The sequence below is a fragment of the Dichotomopilus funicola genome (genome assembly GCF_033296635.1).
Source record: "Dichotomopilus funicola strain CBS 141.50 unplaced genomic scaffold C8A04scaffold_8, whole genome shotgun sequence".
NCBI classification, from domain to species: Eukaryota; Fungi; Ascomycota; class Sordariomycetes; order Sordariales; family Chaetomiaceae; genus Dichotomopilus; species Dichotomopilus funicola.
Window position 1 is genome coordinate 91,341 of NW_026944029.1, and position 17,910 is coordinate 109,250.

Genomic DNA, 17,910 nt, shown 5'->3' on the forward strand with positions numbered 1-17,910 from the left:
CACATTAAAAGATGTACACTACGGCACGAGCTGTGAGCTTGGCGGCTAGGAGTATACCCCAAGTTCTGCTATGCAGATAGACAGGTAGGTGGCTGTGGATCTAAGAGCTAATTATTTCATTAACAACCGACACCTACCTCACACACCTAAGGTAAAAGCAACATGTGTATGACTGATATCTTCTTTCCGAATAAGTTATACTATTAAAACCTATCCAATCCGCTGGCTCGAAGGGACCTTTTGTCCGATCGGGCAACACTAATCCAGAGTCAACCCTGAAAGTACTATCCTAATCCCAGTCTATACATACCCGTATGCTACTAGCCTGATGATGTGATGCTACCCCTTTCCTTATTCAACAATGCCCCTCTCGAGTATCCCAAAATATTTACACCCCCATTCACTCATCATCCCTTAACCCCGTCAAACCCCCCGCAAGCCCATGCATCCGTCTCCCCAGCAAGTCATCGGTACTCGCTAGCTTTACCAGAGACGAAGTATTCCCGTCCACCTTCTTGCTACCATCACCCTTTTGCACATCATCCTTGTACCGCGCCCGCTTTCCTTTACCCCCTTTCTGCTTCTTGCTTCTACTTGTAGTGGAGGAACTGGGCCTGGGCTGTGGTGCTTCGTAGGGGGTGGCATCGCCGTTATCGCCATCAGCGTCGTTGTTGAGGTTCTTGGCGCTCTCAGATGGGCCGGTCCCTGATGCTGATGTGGGTATCGCACCACTGAAAGATGCTACCTCCTTTCCTTTCCCGCTGTCACTAGCGCCCTTGAGCTTGCTCATTCCCATCTCCAAAAACTGGCCTTCATCTCCACTTGACTCGTGCCGGAAATGATACCTGGCGGTGGCCCCCGTCAGGTTTTGCTCAACACCCTCATCATCCCCCCCACCATTCCCATTCACGCCACTACCCGGGATCAAATCGCTCAATCTCCCCATCTGCCGCCCCCGAGTCGCCCACACCCGGTCCGACTCTTTCCTCTCCGCGTCGTTAAACAAATCCACCGCCCACTCGGCAGACTGCTCGAACAGTTGCCACGCTGGTTTGTACACGGTTGGGAACTGCAAAAACCCATGACTAACTCCAGGTAACAGCACCACCTCGGCCACGGCTTTCATATCATACCCCTCCGTCATGGCATCGCTATCGCGGTACTCGAGGCGCTGCCCGCCGCTGGCCATCACCGCGGCCTTAACCCGCCGTAGACGACCGGCCAAAATAACGGTGTCGTCGACGAGGGGGTCACGCTCGCCAGTGAGGAAGTAGGTTTTTGGGAATTTCGACAGTAAAACGTCTGGCGCCAGGATGGGCGAGAGGAGGTAGTCCTGGGAAAAGTCGGGCTGGTTGTGCCGTCCGACGTAAAGGATGATCATGGCGCGCATCATCTCGGGGGTCAATACGCGGTCGTTGAAGTACGAGATCATGGAGGATATAGCGAGACGAGTGTGCATCGGCTCAGGGCGGTGCGAAGCCCCAGGTTGTAGTGGGAGGTTGGTGTCTGTCGTGGCTGCCGCCGCTGTGCCCGCCGGTGCAGTGCTGTTGGTGGGGGCTCTTGTAGCCAAGGGGGATGGGGGCGCCGGCTGGACTTGGCTCCAGGTGGTTGGTCCCAGGTTCGCATACTCGGGTGCCGGGCTATGGATGTGCTGGTGTGTCGGACTCAAAAGGGCGGCGTCCTGAAACTCCTGGCTCTTTCCGTCGGCGCTCTCTTTGCGTGGCTGACAGCGGGCTTTGGATGACGACGCGGCGCTGTCGTCCTCCCCATCAGCTTCATCGTCGGACCCATATGGTGTCCCGACGAGGTTATCGTATTGCGAACGCTTGCGACGGACAATACTCTTATTCGTCGCCCTCATGCTGCGGTCCTTGATCAAACTCATCTGCTCGTCAGACATCCAACTACCAATGTTCATGTCAAGCGCTGGGTAGAACAGGATCAAGCCGTCAGGGACTGGAAGCTCCGTCTGGCCCTGGAAACGGCGCACCGGCGACGAGCCGCTCTCGATGATCATCAGCGTCGTCGACGTGGCCAACGTCCCGCCTGCGCTGTCACCCGTAATGACAACCTTGGGGACCACTTCACCGGATAGGCCGATGCACCGACCACGCGTCTTAATGATGGTGGTGTACACATCGTAGCACTCGTTAAGCGCGTAAGGATACGGATACTCCGGCGCCTTCTTGTAGTCCAGGCTCAACACGGGTCGCTTGGTCCTGCCGGCCCAGGCCAGCAGCTTGTCGTCATTGCACCGCGGGTCCATGGCCACGAAGCCGCCTCCGGGGATATCAAGAATAATTTGTGTGTGGTCCTTAAGCTGCGAGAGCGGCCCGTCAAAGTACAACCACCCCATAACCGGCTCTCGGTAATCGCTCGCGGACGGGCGCGGAATACGGATCTGACGCGGAGGCCACTTCGTGTATTGACGGCGGAGCAAGCCCTGGAAAAACCGCAGATAGGGCGACTCGCTGCCCTTGTTCCAACTGACGCGCATGTGGTCGATGTTGATGTTGCTGCGCACCTTACGCACCTTCTCGTCGGCCTGCTCAGCGGCGATCATGTAGAAACAAGAAAACACCATGCTCGCCAGGTCTCGCAGCGGCTTGTTCCGGATCTTCATGGCCGTCCAGAAGCCCGCATCGAGTGCCGTGAGCATCCACGTGGCGCGGAAGTAGTCGGCCTCGTACATGTTACTGAGAGGATCGGGGCTCGCGAGGCCGACGAGGGTGCTGAAGTTACGCGCGGCGTAAAGGTAGATCATGGTGATAACGACGGCCTGCCATGCCGTGAGCCGCTTCGAGAGCGCCCGCGACAACACGCGGACTAGGGGTGGACCATGTTTATTCCCCCTATCCAGGTTAGCTAGGCATACTACGGAAAGATGGGGGGCATGGATTATTCCACGTACTTGAACACATAGGCCGTCCAGATCCCCAGGACCACGAGGACCTGCAATCTGCGCGACTTGACAGACGGTCGCCCCAGCACATGGTCAATCATCTTGCGTTCAGCTCCAACACCACGCCCCGGATGATAGAGATGTTATTCGATCGATCCCGAGCACCGTGTTGCTAACCATTGACTCAATGGGAAGAGAAGCCAAGGATGTGCAAAGGGTACAACGATCGATCCCAAGTGGGTGGTCTCGTGACACCCGGGTCAGACAATACTCGGACTCAAACGGGCTGCGCCCCGTGCCATTAAAGGAGTGGCTTCCTTGTCTAAGAGAACAGACGGTGTTTAGGAAAGAAGAGAATAAGAGGTAAAATAAACCATCGAAGATGATAGAGATACGTTATTGATGGAATTAACTGAGGAAGGAGACACCCAATCGTCGGGTGACCTGAAACGCCGCTGTTGGACGACAAAGAGAAGGAGAGACCAACCGCACTAGGGTCGATGAATCTTGGGAATCAACAAGACGGGAGACTATTTCGAATAGCAAGAAAATACACCCGGATCACACGGTAACAAACGTAGGTAACGTTAGCTTTTTCTTCCATGTCTGTGTGCCCCCATGCGCTCTAACTTGACACAAGGGCACGAATCATGGCGTCACGGGGGCGGCAACACTTGACATGTGAAGGTGGAAGCACCCGCTGTAGGGAATTGTCTAGAAACGGAATGCGGTGGGTTGCTGCTCCAGTGCCCGCCTTGCATTTGGCAATTGCGCCGGGAAGGAGCGTGGGGTGGTTGGTGGGGTGGTCCGCTGGGACTGCGGGGTGCTGCTGCTTGTTTTCAGAAGGCTGGCACTCTGAGCATGTGAAAGAAAGCGCAGGTCGAATCGAATCACGTCCAAATTGAACCACCCTCCATTGGCTGGCATTTGTTTGTCGGGGACTTTTTTTCGGTCCGTGGTCAGCAGACGCATCAAGCGGGTGAAACTGGGCTTTCTGTGAGACGTGAAGATGCGAGTAGTTGAACTTGGGGAAGAGTGTCCAATAGTATATTTCCCGCTTCAAGCGGAAGGACAGGTGTGGAGGAACCGTCATGTGTTCCGGCTGCGATGTGCGGCATTGACCTCACCAACGTGAAACGAAACGGTTGAACAAGTCCCTGACGGTCGCTCTATGCGGTCCAACCAAGATTCAGTCGTTGCAAGATTAAAGCTTCATTAAGGGACCGACTGCTCGACGCAACTACACGTAATTGGTTACATGTCAGGATAGCCTTTGTGCTATGATCTAAACCTCAATACAATCCCTTCTCCGTGGCTCGACAAACGCCGGGCACACAGCGAAAAGAGGTCCAGATTCTGGATTATGACAGCAAAAATTGCGACCGGAACGGCCCCGAAGGACAATTCATGACGGCTAGCACCACGATGTGCAATGCAGGCTCTCCGCCATACGGCGCGGTTTTCATGATCTCCGCGCAGTCAATCAAGGTAAGTATGAAGAAAAAAAAGGGAAAAGAAGAGAGCAAGAATTTGGGAGCGGGTGCAAAAATTTATAGGCGAGGGGAGTGGTCTGTGCGTGTGGGCTGATTTGGGCTGATTTGGGCTGTGGCCCGTGTGCCTCTCATTTCAGGGTTGGGGTTGTTGATTTTCGAATAAACAACCAATTTACCAAACGTTAACCTGCTCTCACTCCATCACGACCGCAACCTCCGAAGCGGGACCTGAAGATACTTCTCCAAAATACTCATCAAATAGCCGGTCTAAGTTTACTATGTACAACCCGACTGAATTGACCTCCCACCGCAACCCTCACATTCATCACCCCTCGTCCCTCGTCACTTGCCCCCTCACTCTTCACAATAATCCACTGTCGTCGTAACCGTCACCGTCGGCGCCGGAGCGGTCGTTACCGACCCCGTCAGCCCAAAGCACGAGCACGCCGAAATGTACTCAGCCGCATCCACACAATTCTCCGCATAATCCGGGATCGCGGTCGGCACGACAGTCACCTGCCTGTTCTCGAGGAGATTACGCTTGGGGTGGGCGTGGGTTGGAGTCGGTGGGGGGTTCTCGACTGTTACTGTGACGGTTCTGGGGAGGGGTGAGATGGTGTCATGATGATTATGGTTGTGTTGAAGCATTGGGGCATGAAAGAGAAGTAGGTGGGAGGACTCACGATGCTGCGGGTGTGACGGTGATCAGCAAGAAGCTGGCGCAGTGCGAGGAGCGCTCGGTCAGCGGGAGCAGGCCCGGCCGAGTGCCGGTGACCGCGCGGTTGCAGTTGTTGCCGGCGCAGTGGCGGGGCTCGACAACGGCTGCGGCTGCGAGGCCGGCGAGGAAGGGGAGGACGGTGATGAACTTCATGGTTGTGGGTGAGTGGGTGAGTAGGTACGACGTTCACGGGAGGCAGAAGGTAGCTCAGAAGTTCAGATGAGAGGTAAGCTGGTTCTTGGTCCGTCTTATATCTCTCTCGTTCGGTCCACCTCTCCGCATTCTGGGCACGATAACCCGCCAGTTCGCATGATCGTAGCGCCACAGGCCCGCCTAACAAGCAGTGAAGCGGCGCTGGCGCTGTTCTTTCTCGTCCGCTTCCGGCTATCGGCGCTGACGCAGCGGGCGCCTCCGAGCTAGAACAACCACATCCTGAGCGCAAGCCAAGACTCAGGAACCAAGTGCCAGGAACCAGGAACCGGGTCCACGCGAGAGTAGCGGCCTTTGCGGTTGGACGTTCTACTTCGAGGCTTCGAGCTAGAAGCCTCGGCCGACGCAGTGTTACGCTGAGGCTGGCCTGGGCAAGGCCCTGAGCTAAACCTAATTGCTCTCCCGGAAGAGCCCGCATCGAGATGGTTCGTGGTTCCGGGCTTGGTGTGAGGTTTGGTTGTGGGCCAAGGGCTTTTGTGAGTGGATGTTTGCCTACGGGCTTTGCCGTGTGCTTGAGCCTCCGACCATGATCTGTTCTCTTCGGTGTTTGTTGTGTTTGCTCTCTCCCTGCTGTTTGTGGCAGCGCAGATATGTAGACCGTCAAGCAAACTACCGTAGATTCGAACTACTTAGTGTAGTACAGTTCTGTAAAAGTGCTACACTAAAAAAAGACCCTGGCGATCAATCCGCCCTGTGCCTGTCGATCACTTGCAAAAGTTACTGCAACCCATCTTCACCAACCTCTTCTCTCATCCTCAGCCGCATTCTTCCGCTTGGTTGACCACGCCGCGCTCCGTTGCGGGGTAAACTCACGCTAGTACCTGCGGACATACAATCGATTGGTTTGATCCGCTAGCCCAAGACGAAAAGAGAAACCCTTTGTCGTCCTCTCGGTGTGCAGGGCCCGTTCCTCCGTCTTTCGAGAAGGTCGAAAGACAAAAGCGACTGCACCTCGGAGGAATGAGCCTACAGCTTCCTGTTGTGTTCTGGAACTCAAAATCCGGGGTGAAGCGCACGAGAGGGGACAGCCACCCAAGATCGTTGATCCTTCGGTACCGATTCCTATGGGCGGTCTAGAATCTGACCCTGCCCGGGTGACGCGGACCGACGGGCTGAGCTACGCATCCTCGGACTGTGTCTAAGCTCTCAAGAGCATTTTCGTTGATTTTCGTATTGTATCCGTACAGTACACGATATTCCGAAGCCCTAATTAGCCTCAACGATTCACTCAACCCTAAATAATATAAAAAATATCCCAACCTCCTCAAGAAAAAGAGCCAAAACACCAAACTTTAGCAAGCGGCCCAAATCCAAAATTCTTCACCGACCCCATCAGCCGGAGCCATTCCCCGGGTTCCCTCCCTCTCCAACCTCACTTCTCCCAATCGGGAACCGACTCCGTTAACCCCTCAGGTCAATTATCCGCAGCCAAGACACGGGAAGAAGCGGCTGGTGAAAGTTGCTCTTTACTGTGTACACCACAGTTGCGCTCTCTTCTCCGCCCCCAACCGTACTGTCACTCAGTAACTGCTCAAAATAGAAGCACCTGGCAAAACATTCCAAATCTCCATGGACACTAACAATTTCATGGTATCGTAACCGTAACCACCGCGTTCTGGGTGACATCAACAGCGACGCTAAGCATAACGACAGAAACACTAAAAGTATACAAAAATACACAAGTAAACACAGTCGATCAACTAATTCGTGTTCTGTACCTATCCCACAACCTATCAGCGTGCGAGCAAAGCAGGGTATCCGAAGCCGTTTGACACACTCATAAAGCCAAAAAAGAGAGAAGAAAAAATAGAAGGTAGAAGAAACAAACCGAAAATATCAAACAGAAACAAGGGAGAAAATAAACCGAGAAATAAATAAATAAGATGAAAACATGGGTACGAAAGCCTTGAAGCTAAAGACCAGATATCCCCTTCCCCATAACTTGTATACAACTAGCTCATATCGGCGGCCCATAATGCCCATGCATATGCCCAGGCATCTCAACCGTCTCGTCAAGCGATGCCAACGGCTGCCCCCCTCCCACTCCCGTCCCCTGATTTACTCCCAACCCCGTACCACTAGCCGCACTATCCGATCTACTCCTCCCTCCCCCTTCTACACCCCCAGCACCAGACAACTCCACAATCCCGCCCGACCCCGCCAACTCAGGTATCAACTGCCCTTGCCTCGCGCCCCCGTCCGCTGCTGCCCCAGGCGTCCTTACAGGCGTTGTCCCGCCCACAACCCCCCGCCCACCAGCAACAACAATACTCCCTCCCCTTCCAATCTGGCCCATAACAGGCGACTCGACAATCCCGCTTCCTATTAGCGGACTGCTTACCCCAGCCGCTCCACTACCTCCACCTCCAGCTCCTCCTTCACTCCCATCGGCGGATAGCTCACTCGTGTTACTCATCGATCGCCAGTGGGTATACGAGTAGCCCCTACGGCCGGTATTTCCGCCTCCGGCCCCCCCTCCCCCGACTGACGAGGCCGAGACCTCGCTGTTGCCGCGCATACGTGCCGGTTGCATCGCGCCGGGGAGGTTGTTGCTGTGGGTGTTGCGCGAAGAAGGGGGGATGTCAAAGTACCCGGCGGCCCCGCCATGTCCACCTACTGGTGGTGAATGGTATGGGTCCGGGCTGGCGTGGCGAGAGCGGGAGTGATGGCTGTCTGAGTTAGCACTTGCGGCCGCGGTTGCCGCTGCCGCGGCTGAGGGGGTTTCGGCGTCGGCTTCGGCGGGGCTGTAGAGGTTCGGGGAGGGTGTGTAGCCGAGGGAGCCGCCGCGGCCGCGGGCGGTGGAGTCGTAGCCGTGGCTGTGGTTGCGGCCGTGGCCGTGGCTGCGTTGGGAGGTGGCTTCGGTGCTGGTGACGCTGGGTTGGACCATGAGGGGGTCGACGCTCATGTCGTCCATGTCGGAGTGCAAGTGGCGGCCGTAGTGTTCCATTTGGGCTTGGTTTTGGGATCGGGTCTTCTTGCCGCTGGAGGAGCCGCGCTTGGAGTTTTCGACGATGGTCTCGACCTGCTTGAGACGGCGGATGATGAGAAAAGCGGCGACGACGACGACGATTAGGAGCACCACGACACCCCCGATGATGCCGCCAATGGCTCCACCGCTGAGCCCGCTGCTCGGCTCGCTGGAGCTGGAAGGGGTCGCTGCGGGCTCCTTGGGCACGCTTGTCAGGATGAACATAGCAGCGGCACCGGTTTCGCGATAGTCGGTGGGAATCGTTGGTGTGCTGACGGTGACGGTGGTCCGCGTCGTTGTCACGGTTTCTTTGCCCGACGTTGTTGTGATTGTCTGTACGATCGTCGAGGTCACCGGGTCTGTTGAGTAACAGGAGGCACCCGGACCGCAGGCTAGCCCGTTCCTGCAGCACCCATCCCCGGCCTCGCAGGTAAAGTAGTTGGTCGGGCAGTGTAGGTCCACGGGGGTCGCGCCGACAGCCGCGAGACAGCCTTGAGGGCCGTCACAGATGTAGTTGAGCGGGCAGCAGCCGGCTACACGCCACAGTTAGTCCATGTGTCACAATCACAATCAAATACTCGAAGTAGCGGGGTCACCCACGTTTTCCATTTACCGGTGCGCAGGCGTACCAATTTGCCCTTGTGCAGGCCGTCGTGATCCCGGCCGTCGTCGCATAGCATGAGTCGACCGCACAAGCATATTTCGACGGGCAACAACCGCCACTCAAAGAGGCGGGGCACTCGGTGTACTCAGTCGAACAAACATTCTCAGTGACTTGGCCCCCGCCATCCCGACCGAGGACCGCGCGCGCTGTCACGAGCGCCTTGGGAATCCGATGCACATGGTTCCATTCCCTCCCCACGTGCGTTGCCGATACATCCCTCGCTAGGAACGCTGAGAGGAGAAAAACGGCGCACGACGAACAGGACCAAATACTGTTGCGCATGGCGACGATGTCGCGAATCCTCGCGCGGGCTGGCGCCTCGTTCGCTGGTACGCGCTTCAAGATCAGATGCGCTGTCGTCAGCTTGTTGAGAGTACCGTACCGCTCGGCCGGGCAGGTTCAGCGCAATTGGATGAGCAGGGTTTGGGCGGGACGAGATGTGCAGGGGAATGCGCGGGGATCCGGCGGCGCGGGGCGGGAAGTCGTTTGTATAACGTGAACGTTCTTCGGGATGCCGGCGCAAACCCGTTTTCAAGTCTGGCGGTCCGAACTTGTCCTGTCGTCGAGTCGGTGAGGTCGTCCTTTGGGAGGGTGGATGGCGCTATCTCAGACACGACTAACTTGAGCTGGAATCGAGCAGGCGACAACCTTTTTGTTTGACGGGGCGGGGGCTGGGCTTGAGCTTGCAGGGCGCCACTCCCCTTCCGAGCGAAGACACGGCTTGTGAGAGGGGGGGTTGCAAGACGGAGTGATCGTAAGCTTCGCCAGGGTCTTACACACCGATACCACGCATACAGCCACCGGGCCCCACGACTCACTCCTACGGATACGGCTGATAAGTTAGACTTTGGTTTCGTCCGAACTGAGGACCCTGTGGCGCAAAGTCAAGCTCTTGTTTCCTTTCTGGAATGCGAGAGATTGGCCGTGATCTGACGAGGTGAACAAACAGAGACAAAGCCAGACAATCCCAGGCCAAGGATTCTTGAGACTCAATGGGGCAGGAGAGCGGGGTCTTCGCGCGAACTTCGGTCGTACAAAAGCTGACAGGGCCGGCTTCCTTCCCTTTTGAGCCTCCTCCACGACGACGAAAAGTTCGAAGGCAACGAAGTTCGCCGCCGTCCAAGCACTTTGAGCTATCCGGCCGACGAGCCTTGACAGAAACTGTTGGCACTATCGGGCTGGGTCAGCAACGCCGTGATTGGCCTATTTTCCGGGATCGCCATCGCTGGATGCGCCGAATGGCCGTCTCCCGTGAGGCTTCTGGGCATCCAGCACGAGCTGAGGGGTGGCTCAGCGTCGTGGCCCGTCCCCGTATTTTTTCCCTCGCTGCTCTCCTGCTGTGTCCTTTTGCTCGGGGCGGCGGAACCCTTGGACGGCCAGAGCAAGTCAGGTCGCCAATGGGAGGTGACATCGTGCTGTGGGCAAACAACCAACTGCAGCGGGAGGATGCCGGAGCGGGATCTTCGGCGGGGGCCAGCGCCCGTTGGGTATCATTTTTGGGTGATTCCTCCGGAAGAGACAGTCCCCGATCGGCACGGCATTGACTCCCGTCCGAAGCACGCCGGGCGCTCGAGAAGTGAGACCTCAAGACTCGCTCGGCGGACACGACACATGACCGTCTATCTTTTCGTTAGGTCTTTATGTCTTTACAGAATAAAATGGGGACGCCGTTGAATCTTCGAATGCATTGATGGACCCGGTCCCGACGTGGTCTCGTTTGCTGCGGCCGCTTGTCTTGTTTGCTTCCTCCGCGTGGAAGCTAGGATGCTTGAGGGGGGTGCTAATGCAAGGAGTGCGATGGTGCATGAGTTTGTCGAGATCTCATCGGTCCGATAAATACATACTGTGCGCAAGCAACAAATACTCAGCGCGTTTCATGTTTTGTTTTACGCTTCTGCGTTGAGGTTGGGCTGATGAGTGCGGCATGGGAGCTGCAAAACATCAAACACAGGGTGTTCAGCTCTTCCAGCCGTGCAGATGAAAAGCTGGGGAAGTTGCCGGTTTACCCGGAAACCGTGCGCCAGCCGGCTGCAGGTGACACCCGCAGCCGGCAGCCTGCGATCGACAGCAGCGGCTAGAAGGATGACTAAGTTTACTACTTTAACCCCAGCCCCAACCCCAACTCCCGCCAAGTACCATCATGGATCAAAAAAAGGGGTATCCAGTTCTATTGAGGAGTGCAGAGAGGATCGAAAGTCTTAAAGACAAGGGAAAAAGGAATGGAGACGACAAGATTACGCCTTCTTCTTCCCGATAGGACTCAGCTTCACCAGCTTCTCCATCTGCTCTGTCCACCGCCGCGCAAACTCCTCTTCCGTAAACCGCTTAGCCGACTGTCTTGCTCGCTGGCGGACAGCATATGGGTTGGGCAAGCTGAAAGCCTTCTCAAAGCCTTCCGCAAATTCGGCCGCTGTCGTTGCGTGGAAACCTGTGGGGGTATTGTCAGTACAGTATCGAAGAAACGGTGAGAAGTATAAAGCGCAAGTATGGAGCGGAATAAGCAGAAAGAACTCACCCGTCGGCTCCCCGTCCACGTCCACCACGATATCCAACTTCGGTCCACCGCTATCATGCACAACCGCCACCAGCCCAGCCGCTTGGTACTCAACCACCCCAATCCCAAAGTGCTCATTCCACATGCCATTTACGCCCACCGACGCCCGACGCAGCCACTCCAAAATCTCAGGCCACGACGCATCCAGGTGAAACTCAACGCGGTCGCGAATATGCAGTTCGTTGACCATCAACCGCAACTGGTAAACACGCTTCGAATCCTGGTCGTCGCGCACGCTGCCGACAAGCACGAGACGGGTGTTGTCGGTGACTGAAGGCGGGCGGGACTTGAGGAATTGGGCGAAGGATTCCAGGATGAGCTGGTGGTTCTTTTCCGGGCGGAACTGCGCAATGTACAGCACCACTTTTTCGCGGCGGGCTTCGCTGGCGGGGGACACTTCAACTTCGTGCTCCAGCTCACGGACAGCCACGGGCGGGTAGACAACGGCGATCGGGTGGGCGCCGTCAGAGGCTTTTGTCTTGCCTCCCTTGCGGAAGGGGGCCCAGAGACGTTGGATATGGCCCTGTGTCCAAGACGAGTTGGTCATGACCACATCTGCCGCGGCGCCTACACGAGAGTAGACCGCAGCAAAGGCACGCCAGTAAGTACGCTTTGCGGTCCCGCGGAGACCTGCGCCCTGGCCGGCGTTGAGACCGTTGCCAATGCTTTTGTTTGGGATCGGAGCCCCGATGTCGGCCGTGTCGAGGGAGTCTAGCATATCGGTAGAGATGGTCGGGTAGTGGACGTATGCGCCGGTGGGCACGGCGCGGCCAAAGAGGAAGCGTGCGAGGCCGAGTGCAAAGGCGTAGCCCATGGTGTCGATGAACATGTCTGGCACCAGTAGGGAGAAGGCGTCCCAGGCAAGCACAAGCGAGCCGAAGGACTGGCCGGCGAGGGTGAAGCGAGGCCATGTGGAGGCGAGCACCCAGTGGCGAGTGGAGAGGTAGAGGAAGTTGATGGTGGGTGGGTGCAAGTGGATGTTGAATCGGTTCTGGAACGGAGGGTAGAGTTAGCACATGTGGTCGGCAAAGAGGATTGGGCTAGTCCCAAAACCTGCCTTAACTCGGGATAGGATGGCGTCTTTTGTTACGCCGTGGTCCCCCGTGTAGACTACACACTTAGCCTTGGGCCAACGCTGCTGTGTTGCGCGGATCGCCGCCCAGAGAACGCGTTCTCCTCCGCCGCCGGCATTACTATTCCTTATGTCAGAACCTCGTCCAATGTCCGGTATGTAGGTACAACCACCAGCAAGACTCACCAGAACGGGTGAAAGAATCCGACAATTCCATCCCAATCACTATCCGCCGCCGTCTCCCCACCCTCCGCTACACCGTTCGTCTGCGTATCAAGCTTCTCCCACCCGCCATCCTCCCTGCTACCCCCCTCGCCACCGCTACTTGTACTTGTCCGCCTGCTTTCTGCGTACTTCTTCTCGTCGCTTTGTACCAGGTCGATGATATGGCTGCGGCGCCCGTCGGTCTTCTTGCGAAGGTACCAGCCGAGAACAGGCCCAGCAATGTGCCAGAGTATTGGTACCAGTAGAAGTGTGGCGAGCGGTGCGAGGCAGAGGATTGGGATGAGGACGTGCGAGACGAATTTCTCGGATGTGAACGGAAAGGTGTTGTTCTGGGGCATGGCACAGAGAGTGGCGCCGTCACCGGCGCCGCAGGTGTCGGCCATGGACCGGGAGGTTCCTGAGTCTGAGTCGGAAAGAGGGATAGTTTAGGCTGTCGTGGACGAGGTTCAAGTTCGGGGGATGTTCGATTGAGAGAGGAGAGGACGGTGAGTGGAGGTGCGAACACGGCTATTCTCAGGCGCAATCATAGGAACGAGGTGAGGAGAAAAAGGAGGGTTGGGTATTGGATCAACCTACTCAGTTGAACAAAAGATATACGACAATATACGACAAAAGGAACCTACCAGTAGGCACCGAGAAGCTCTCGACCAGAAAGCTGTCGGCGAGTTGCGGAGAGCTCAGGGCGCGAGCTTGGCGGACGTGGACAGCTGGTCAGAAGCACGGGACGCCCCACGTCATTTTGATTTGCAGGCCGCAGCGCATTGCCTCAGCGGCCCACTCCCACGTGGGCCACCATCCGTCAAGGATCTAGGCCTGGCAGAGCTGAAGTTGCCTGTTTCAATATCGACGCCCTGAACTCTTTTATGGCGTTTCCTACGGTTTCACTTCGTTCTTTTTATGTTTAATGCTGGCGAATTCCGCCATACTGCCAAATTCTCTCGAGCCACCGGCTTAGTCTTCTGATTAACCCATGTGAGCCCCGTTCCGCAAGACAACCTTAATCTTCCATCACTCTACAGCTACCAAAGTAGGTTCACAGTAATCCTACATAATTGTCCAACACAAAATCGCCCTCGCCTCGACCCGGATGAGTCACCTGCCGGTCCATCTCCGCAGTCTGGCCGTCGCCGTCCCATGAATGCAATCGGCAGCAAGCTCGGATGAGGTCAACAATGCGTACTCCATAGATTCAGGCCCTAACAAGCTGAGAGCCGGAGAGGATGCCCGGGATCAAACTCGGGTCGATTTCCCCTTTACTGTTCGACATTACCTCGGCTTGATTCATAGGGATAGGTTTGGTACCAGATAATGTTGAGTAGTGAAGAAAGCTTATTACAGTCCCGTTTCATTTTTATTCCCTTTGTTTACCTGCGAAACCCAGGCCCGTCACAGGGCGATTTCTAACATACCGCCCCAAGAGTTGGGGAAGGGCGTAGCATCCGCAACTTTGGCCACAGGTAGCTCTCAGTAGCTATTTCTTGAAGTAAGGAACATAGTCCTTAATCTAGCCGCTCGTGTGAAAAGGCCCTTTGTTTAACAATACTTTGTCCGGTACCCTACCTCGCTATGGCCAAAAAAAGCGGCAGACCAAGTCCCTAGATAACTTTGCTACAAAAGTGAAAAAAGACAAAAAGAAGACACCAAAAAAGAGTGAAAGAAGACAAAAAAGAATAAATCTAGAGAGTGACAAAAGACAGAAAAGAGTGAATCAATCAAAATTTACCAAGATTTGATTGAATGTTAATGGATTGGACTTGAGCTATCTGTTTGAGTGTGCCGCTTTTTTTGGCCACAGCGAGTGCCCCAAGAGTAGAATGGGCTGGGGAAGGGCCTAGCATTCGCAACGTTGGTTAGAGGTTGCTCTCAATAGTTGTTCCTCGTAGCAAGACAAGCAGGACTTAATCTAGCTCGTCGTCACAAAATGCCCTTTTGTTCAACAGTACTTGACCTGTAGCTTACACACTCAAAGGACTTGACATTTCGTACTGGTGGGGTGAGGTCGCTGGAAGAGATTAGATAAGCACCAACTGCAGCCGGCTTGCATTCACACATTCTCCACAGAACTCCAGTTATGCTGTTGAATTAGAAGCTCCCACTCACACAACAACACCAAGGGGCCAACACATACTCAATCGGCCCCGAAAATGGCCACACCCGCCATACGGTCACTCACCCGACTTCGGGCCAGCCACACTCGGCCCTCGCTCCTCTCACGAACGGCTCAAACCCCCTCCCGCCGAGTCACTCTCACCCTAACCCTCGCTCTTACCCGCAATTACCACCAAACACCAACCCGACCAACAACAACAACCCCCTTCAGAACCCTCCCCCTTCCCAACCCCAACCACCACGGCCACCAGCAAATCCGCCCCTTCTCCCTCTACCCCCTCATCGAAACAACCCTCTCCCTCTCCCACACAGCCCTCACCACCCTGCACACAGCAACCGGCACCCCCTGGTTCCTCACCATCCCCTTATTCTCCCTCGCCGTGTCCCTCTTCACTCGTCTACCAGCCATCATCTACTCCCGCCACACCCACCAACGTCTCCAGCGCATTCAGCCGCTCGCTAATGCCTGGCGGGCGCGTGTCACGCATGATTTACAGGGGGAGTTACGGCGGCAGCCGGATAAACCAACTGCTGCTACGACTATTACTACCGCGGGTAGTGGGGGACGGGGAAGGGGGCAGCAGTTGACGCCGAAGAGTTTTTACAACCATGCGCGAGCGGCCCAGTCGAAGCTGTACCGGCGGTGGGGGGTGCATACGTGGAGGGAGACTGGGATGAGGGTTGCGGCGGTGCCGTTTTGGTTGGTGGGGATTGAGTCGATTAGACGGATTTGTGGTGGGCCGAGGGGAGTGGTGGGGACGTTTCTTTTTGGGAGGGGAGAGGGGGTTGAGACGGTGGTTACGGAGGCTTTTACGGGGGGCGCCGGGACTGGGAGCGGGAGTGGGAGTGGGACGACTGGCACGGGGACGGGGACGGGAGAGATGATGTTGTCTGGGACGGGACCGGCGGGGGGAAGTGAGGTGATGACGACAACGGCCGGGGGCTGGGTAGATGGCTCGGTAACGGCCGCGAGTACATCAGCAGCCGACATCCAGCAAGCTGTAGTGGCGGCCTCATCGTCGTCATCGTCAGGCTACGCGGCAGACCCGACGCTAATGACGGGCGGGTGTCTCTGGTTCCCCGACCTGACGGCCGCCGACCCGCTACACATCCTCCCTCTGGCGCTCTCCGTCGTCTTCGTCCTCAACATCATGCCCAACACCATGAGCGGGATCCGACTCCTGTTTGGCGCGCGAGACCCCCAGAACCCGGGAACCTCGGACGCGGCCGTGCTTGACCCGGCAATGAAGTGGCGGCTGCGGTTGCAGAGGAGTTTGCTGATGGTGGGTATCGCCGTTGGCCCGCTCACGATGGATCTGCCGTGTGCGCTGCATTTGTATTGGATTACCTCGTCCTTGTCTGGTAACTTGCAGGCGCAGGTCATCTCCAAGCTGATGCCGTTGCCTAAGACGGTTCCGCCGGCGAAGATGCAGGAGCCGATATTTATTTCACCGACGAGGGAGAGTGTGGCGTTTGAGGAGGAGCGGGCAAGGCAGTGGGCGCAGGAAAAGCGGAATCGTCAATAGACGGGCTGGGTCGGTCAGGGTAACACAAGAGATGAATAAGAGCGATAAACGGTAGCATGCCTTGGACGGCTTAAGAGGCTCTAGGCCCAACTCCAAAACGCCTCCTCCGTTGTACAATAAAAGAAACAAAATGATACCATTATACCACCCGCCCGAACCACAGCACGCTCTCAAAAAAGCGACATCATCCCTGGATATATGAGAAACACGAACCGCAAACAAAAGAGACACACCAGCTAAGCCCCAACCCTTCTATTCCTCCCGCAAACCGATTAGCGTCCTCCTCCTCTACCCCAAAAACACCGCCAATAGAATAATCGTCAAGATCACCACCAAGATCACCAACAAACAGCAAGCTTTGCTCCGCGCATTCTTCTGGTACCGCGCGGCGCTCCGCAACTCACGATCAGCGCCCTGCGTATCATCACGCACCACCTCAACATTCCGCTCAATCGTGTCCAGCACCTCGCCCTGCTCCGTCACAATCTGCGCAACCTGCTGGAACAGCACGTTGAGGTCGCCCACACCCTGCTCAATGTTGCGGATCTCTTCCTCGCGCTCGATGATGAGCGCTTCTTGGAAGTCGACTTCGTCTTGCGGGGCGAGGCGGGTGAGTTCTTGTTGTTGGAGTTGCTGTGGTTGTCCGTGTTGGAGTTGCTGCTGCTGTTGGTACTGGGAGCCGCTGTCGAGGCCGGCACCGGCGGAATCGTCGTCTACGGCGGCGCGGGCGGCGGAGATGGAGGCTTTTTGTTTTTCGAGTGCTTGTCGCTGGAGGGACTGGAATTCGGAGAGCGAGGCTTGGAAGTCACGGGAGAGTTTTTGCTGGTTGTATTTTTGTTGGGGCTGTACCGTGCGTTAGTAACAATCCGCCTGAATCGTTCAGGGGGAAAACCCACCGTAGCATCCTCCCACGCCTGAATCTTCTTGACCCCCTCGCCAACATCCTTAAATGTGTTGCGCGACTCCTCAATCAGCTCGTGCACCCGCTCCCGCACCCGCGGCGTGTCCCGCCGTGTGCCCAAGTGGCCGACCTCTCCGCTTAGTCGCTGGTTGTTCCCGTTGAGCTTGAACAGCTTGTTGCTCAGCTCCTGGAATAGCCGCTGGAACTCGGGGTCGTCGCTGTAGCCTCCTGCCCCGGGACCGCCGGGCCCCCCGGGAGCTCCTCCTCGGCGACGCCCCGCTTCGAGGGACGAGAGTTGATCGAATGACATGGTTGGTCGTTTGGGTTGTGTGTTGGGTTCTTTTTTGCGAGCTAATGTACCTCAGCAAGACGACACTGGAATTTCAATGCTGTAGCGAGCGATGCGACAGGTGCGCGGGCCGTAGTCGTGGTTTTGACTGGAATCGGATTGACGATGGTTCGTTCGGTTGAGTTCAAGGTTTGGTGGAAGGCAACGAGGTTGGCGGATCCTGGGGCGTTCCTGTGACAGGTCCCAGCCGCAGCAGCCCCACAACGACGTAATGGGCCT

General features: G+C 56.4%; 6 protein-coding genes across 6 annotated transcripts; 1 reads left to right on the top strand and 5 right to left on the bottom strand.

Annotated features, from left to right (window-relative positions):
* Window positions 1-400: 400 nt before the first annotated feature.
* C8A04DRAFT_34895 (uncharacterized protein) lies at window positions 401-3,003 on the bottom strand (the record flags this gene model as incomplete). The annotated part of the gene is made up of 2 exons (XM_062782978.1): window positions 401-2,852; window positions 2,912-3,003. The coding sequence occupies 2 exons, from the start codon at window positions 3,001-3,003 to the stop codon at window positions 401-403; spliced, it is 2,544 nt and encodes an 847-aa protein (XP_062639794.1).
* A 1,746-nt stretch (window positions 3,004-4,749) lies between these two features.
* C8A04DRAFT_25646 (uncharacterized protein) lies at window positions 4,750-5,266 on the bottom strand (the record flags this gene model as incomplete). Its single annotated transcript, XM_062779638.1, has 2 exons — window positions 4,750-4,993; window positions 5,079-5,266. 2 exons carry the CDS (start codon window positions 5,264-5,266, stop codon window positions 4,750-4,752), a joined length of 432 nt encoding a protein of 143 aa, XP_062639795.1.
* A 2,014-nt stretch (window positions 5,267-7,280) lies between these two features.
* C8A04DRAFT_9748 (uncharacterized protein) lies at window positions 7,281-9,237 on the bottom strand (the record flags this gene model as incomplete). Its single annotated transcript, XM_062785610.1, has 3 exons — window positions 7,281-7,597; window positions 7,688-8,824; window positions 8,892-9,237. 3 exons carry the CDS (start codon window positions 9,235-9,237, stop codon window positions 7,281-7,283), a joined length of 1,800 nt encoding a protein of 599 aa, XP_062639796.1.
* Window positions 9,238-11,189: 1,952 nt separating this feature from the next.
* C8A04DRAFT_25648 (glycosyltransferase) lies at window positions 11,190-13,189 on the bottom strand (the record flags this gene model as incomplete). The annotated part of the gene is made up of 4 exons (XM_062779639.1): window positions 11,190-11,383; window positions 11,471-12,500; window positions 12,567-12,702; window positions 12,768-13,189. The coding sequence occupies 4 exons, from the start codon at window positions 13,187-13,189 to the stop codon at window positions 11,190-11,192; spliced, it is 1,782 nt and encodes a 593-aa protein (XP_062639797.1).
* A 1,761-nt stretch (window positions 13,190-14,950) lies between these two features.
* On the top strand, window positions 14,951-16,441 carry C8A04DRAFT_34898 (mitochondrial inner membrane protein OXA1L; the record flags this gene model as incomplete). The annotated part of the gene is made up of 4 exons (XM_062782979.1): window positions 14,951-14,970; window positions 15,127-15,417; window positions 15,475-15,700; window positions 15,836-16,441. 4 exons carry the CDS (start codon window positions 14,951-14,953, stop codon window positions 16,439-16,441), a joined length of 1,143 nt encoding a protein of 380 aa, XP_062639798.1.
* Window positions 16,442-16,729: 288 nt separating this feature from the next.
* On the bottom strand, window positions 16,730-17,652 carry C8A04DRAFT_34900 (t-SNARE; the record flags this gene model as incomplete). The annotated part of the gene is made up of 2 exons (XM_062782980.1): window positions 16,730-17,284; window positions 17,338-17,652. 2 exons carry the CDS (start codon window positions 17,650-17,652, stop codon window positions 16,730-16,732), a joined length of 870 nt encoding a protein of 289 aa, XP_062639799.1.
* Between the last annotated feature and the right edge of the window lie 258 nt (window positions 17,653-17,910).